Source organism: Montipora capricornis, chromosome 7 (genome assembly GCF_036669925.1).
Source record: "Montipora capricornis isolate CH-2021 chromosome 7, ASM3666992v2, whole genome shotgun sequence".
NCBI lineage: Eukaryota > Metazoa > Cnidaria > Anthozoa > Scleractinia > Acroporidae > Montipora > Montipora capricornis.
In genome coordinates, this window is record NC_090889.1 from 35,249,691 (window position 1) to 35,254,690 (window position 5,000).

The 5,000-nt window shown below is 39.7% G+C and overlaps 1 protein-coding gene across 2 annotated transcripts in view; it reads left to right on the plus strand.

Annotated features, from left to right (window-relative positions):
- LOC138057051 (adenosine receptor A2a-like) overlaps positions 1 to 5,000 on the plus strand; it is an 8,442-nt gene that overhangs the window by 3,339 nt on the left and 103 nt on the right. The window contains exons 1-2 of one of the 2 annotated variants that reach the window (XM_068903061.1): positions 1,011 to 1,091; positions 2,129 to 5,000. The exon at positions 2,129 to 5,000 is cut by the window's right edge and continues 103 nt beyond it. In XM_068903061.1, coding sequence (XP_068759162.1) covers positions 3,575 to 4,573 — 999 coding nt within the window. In that variant the 5' untranslated portion in view covers positions 1,011 to 1,091; positions 2,129 to 3,574 and the 3' untranslated portion in view covers positions 4,574 to 5,000. Of the gene's footprint in view, positions 1 to 1,010; positions 1,092 to 2,128 lie in introns of those variants that run through there. The other variant, XM_068903062.1, reaches the window with a different exon arrangement.

Consider the following 5,000-nt stretch of genomic DNA (forward strand, 5'->3'; position numbering starts at 1 on the left):
AATTTCACGAGGTAAACTATTCCAAATTTTTACACCATATATTGAAAATGATTTAATTTGTTTGTCAATTCTTGAGGGTTTAACAAAATAGTCACCTCTTGAAGATGATCTTGTTTTATATGAATAAATGCTTGCTTAAGAAATCAATAAATCAGCATTATTTGGAGTCGATAAATTGTTAGATATGTCATGCATCAGAACAGCTGCAACTGATCGATTTACGAGAATGGGGGACTGCACGGAGACGTACTAGAGACTTTAACACTTATCAGTGACAAATAACATGAGCCTCGTCGACAGTAACTGCTCTGACAGATTTCCGGTACAACTCGCTCATTGCCATTTTCCTCCATGTTTCGTATCCAAGCCATAGTTCAGGTGATCCGAAGACAATTGAATATTCCCCATTCTTTACTTCTTTTGTTTGTTTTACGGTGGCTATTTCAGCCAAAGATACGGCAGAGATTCCCAGGGAATTTATCCGCAACACTTGATCTTTTATCAGGCTGTTAAGCGGAGAAATCACGACGATGATATTTAATATTCTCGTCAGTTGACTGCAAGCACGAGTAAACCAACGGCAAAGCATGGTAAATCAACGACTTTCCAAAACCCGTTGGAAGATTTACAAAAATATCCTTCTTCTCTTGAACAATGTATTTGATGGACTCCTCCTGGTGCGTATTCAAACTGTCAAATCCAAAAACATTGCAAACCTGGTTGAACGCGTCGTTGAACGCTTCTTCCAGTGTGTCCGCCATTTTTTCTCCACGAGAATACGTGGTTATACCGCGCACGAATCCTGCGAGTTAGTTCTGGACTTTTTAGAGCTAAACGGTGATTGGTGAATAATTTTTACGTCACGGAAATCGTTTTGCAGCTCGAACTCGCAGACGTTACTTTTCGGGGGAGAGAAACGACCGCCGGAAATACGTCTGCGTTCGCAGGCTACCTCCCCGCTTACTCGCGCCATTTTTCGCGCGGCCTTTGCTCCGAAACTGCACGGAAACGCTTGCTACGCAGGCTATTGGTGGTCTATATACATTGATTAGACGAACGGAAACAGAGCCTGATGAAATTACTAAATCAAGGTACTCAAATGATGTAAATGATTGAAGAATTAGTGATTTAGCTATTAGACCTTTATGGTGCATAACGCAGACTCCACCACCTCTCCCAGCTCTTGCACGATGAGTTATATTAAAATGAGGGAGACAGTTTGTTATTGTCGCTATGGTTGAATTGTCACGTTCATCGCCAAATAGCCAGGTTTCAGTTAGCGCCAGGATAGATATTTTCTCTGATATAATAAAGTCACAAATAGATGCCGTTTTGTTTCGAAGAGATCTGGCGTTCCATAAACCAAAATTTGATCTGAGGATGGTATTTTCAGTAGACTGAATATTAACTGGAGTTAAACACCTTGAATAACGATGGTAATTGGATGCAGCTTTGGAGCTTCGATGAAATCGGCGATGCAAAACAGTTGGAATATTGTGAAATCCATTTGATTCGCCAAACTCTTTCGATATAATATCAGTAGATTCAATTAATGATCTTTTCCGTCCACCACGCTTTCCTCTAGTCCGTTTCAGAATGCCAAGCTGTTTAAAGGAAGACCAAACAGACGAGCACAGTGGTTTTGTTTCTTGAAATCCAACACCATGGCGGGAAATTTGAAGACCGGTATATTGCAATCCGGTCTTGTACCAATATCTCAGCGATAAGAGTTGTAATCTTGAGTAGAAAGCCATATCATCAACAATAAACACGTTAACCTGCTTATGATAGATTAAAACTGGATGAAACCGCCGTAGAGATTAACGAAAAATCAAATATTATGTTAGCATCAGAGCGAGCAGCCATCCAGCGCCGATATATGCTAACGATATATATTTTTATTATCAATGCCAAATGTGTCCAAAAAAAAAAGCCGATTTTGACACAATGCATATTTGAAGAAGGTGCAGATATAAATTTCCTGCGTTATAAGCCAACAAAAACATTTGAAAAATCATTCCAGATACTACGCTTCATTTAAGCTTCATCGAGGCTTCCGTTGCCTGCCACTTTTATCAAAGTTATTGGCAAGGAATACTTTGTCTTGACAAATACCTTTATGTTATAGGGGCAAAGGTGTGTTTTGCATCGCTAAGATCTTCAGTCAGCAACTGTTACAAGCAACAGAGGCTCTGAGAATACTTGCAATTAGTTGTAGATATCAAAGAGAGGGTGTCAAGAGCCTGGGCCGCCCTCCTTATTTGTGGACCACACCCAGTGGCATTTGTGTCATGGTGTGCCAAGAATGTGTGGTTTTGGAAAGTGACAGTGATGCCCACAACACACCTTCAAAGGCATTGTTCTGCCATTGGCGACCTTAAAGATTGGAGTATGAGCGTGAGTTTCTCATTCTGAGCTCGAGCACTTAAAAAAAATACACATGCTTAGAATTACGAAAACTTGTACTCGCAATCCAGTTCGGTATTGGTTATTGTTAGTAATGAATAGTCAGAAAAGACAACAAAAGAACAGAACACATGACTTTAAAGATGGGTGCATTTATTTAACACATCTTAGTAGCGTGAATTATCGCTCAAAGAAAGCCGTCCACAGTACAACATGCACGTGAATCATTATCAGTCATGGCATAAAACTTAAAATACAGTTCACAAATATTACCATTCATTTTTCGCCCTAATGCGTTCATCTGCTTGTGCATTTGTTTTGGGTCCCTAATTGCTTACATAGACTTTTTTCACATCATTAAGAAATACAGCAAACAAATCCTCGTTTCTATACATATATTGCCACAAAAAGTCTGCCAAATATGTAGAAAAAAGATGTTTTCTAACTCCAAATTTAGGAAGTTTGCATTTCGCTTGTCTCCAGTGACCTTCGATTTTGCTCGTTTGTCACCATTTTCGTTTACAAATTCTTTGGAGTGGTTAACTGTTCTAATCAGTTTGAGCAATCGTCCTTGTTTTGATGTCGGTCGTACGAAACTTTTTGATATGTTAATTGCAAACTTCGAGAGTAGGGTATATTTCAGAACTCGTATCAAAAGATCCCTATACACACCTAACATTTATAGCGACTATTTACGCTAGCAAAGCTCGCGCTTTACATTTCTCCTTCTCAGTATTCAATAGTCCCATCTGGAGTCATGCTATTCTTTCAGACAGTAGTGTAGCAGCTCTCGAAACCTGCTATCGTTTGGTATTGTAAGCAGCTTCTATTGTTTTTAAGTCTAAGTCATTGTTTCAGTTATTGTTTAGTCTTTTGGTTTTGGCTAAGGTAGCCAGCCAATCACATCATACGTTACGAGAGCTGCTACATCATCCCTTTCAGACAGCGCGTGTTTTGGAAACTTTCCAAATTTCGCTATTTATAACCAATGACAAGTCCTGAAGTCCCTCAATAAAGTCTCCTGCTATGCGGAAATTAATTTAGTTCTACCCGGAACTTATGGTCACTGGTTGCTCTAATTAACTACGACTTACGCTTCTTTGGTTAATGAGCTGTTAACTGCTTACTGAAAAACAATCACTTAACCGTTTGCTCTTCATTTGGAGTGATGTCTGTGATCGACTCGTATCCTTGCACAAACATCTCAGCCCCGACCGAGTTGAGCATCATCTCAGGCACATTTTGTTCAATTCTCGCAGTCGCAGCTGTGATTGGAAATGTCCTTGTTCTTGTCGCCATCATTATCGACCCATATCGTCAACTGCGATCGCCATTTAATTTCCTCGTGGCCAATCTGGCGGCAGCAGATTTGATAGTCGGTTGTTTGGTACTGCCCATGTCAGTGGAATTCTACATTCGAGAGGCAATGAGCGAACGACTCGTACTTCTTCCCAGAGATGCCGCTAGACGAATCAGTTTTTTCATATCTTGCACAGCATCGCTTCTGAGTATCGCTGCGATCACGGTTGATAGATTTATTGCCATTTCATTCCCTATGAAATACAGATTGATGCTGGATTCTCGACGAACTGTTGTCACCTCGTGTGTCCTTTGGATTTTCTCAATTGGTTTCCCGTTCCTTTACTTCAAAGTTGGGTATCTGAAATATCATTTCGTTTTCGCCAATACAGCGGTTGTGGCCACATTTGCAGTGCTCTGTGTTACTTACGCAAAAGTCTTCCGAACTTTTAAACATAAGGTGAAACATTGGGATACAACTCACAATTGCCCTGGGCAGCACAAGATCAAAATGAGAACGCTGAAATGGGAGAAAAATGTTACCAAAACATTTCTGGTAATGTTATCGCTTTTCATTGCCTGTTTTCTTCCTGCACTTGTTCTTAACTATGTTATTAGCTTCTGCGGACACTGCAGTTGTGTTTTTATTCACTGGGCAAGAGATATTAATTACATTCTGGTCATGGCAAATTCAAGTATGAACCCATTCGTTTTCGCGTGGAGACTGAAACCGTTCCGCAAAGCCTTCATTAAAATCCTGACTTGTAGAGCTTTGATGCGAAAAATGCGCTCTATGGCGGTATCAACATCGAGCGCTGGCCCCATGCCCTCTTCAAGAACCACCGAGGATGAAGCAGGCACCTTGTAATTTTTTTTTTTTTTTAATTTTAATAAATTTTAACTCAGAATTGAAATCCTAAAGCAGAAGTAATGGTCAAGGAAGTTATTCTTCAATTTCAAGACAAGCAGAAGTTAGCCTTAAGTCATAAGAAAACTGAATATTTGTAAACCTTTTATTCAAACATTCGGAGAATTTAGCCGAAAAGATTTATATAGTAGCGAGCAATATAAGTTTTTTAGTGCCTATATCCTTTCCTGGCGCAAATTGTTCTATTTTTTCGTCCGTGTAAATAAAAACAAGATCTACCTACAGGCAGATCGCGGGGGATACGAATGACAAATAGCAAATCTTTTGTTTCAGTTTGAGATCCAGCACTCACATTAGTAACAAAACTATTATTTAGCGATCTTGACCTGGTGTTTTTTACACCTGTTCTTGAAGCACTTTTTCTGCG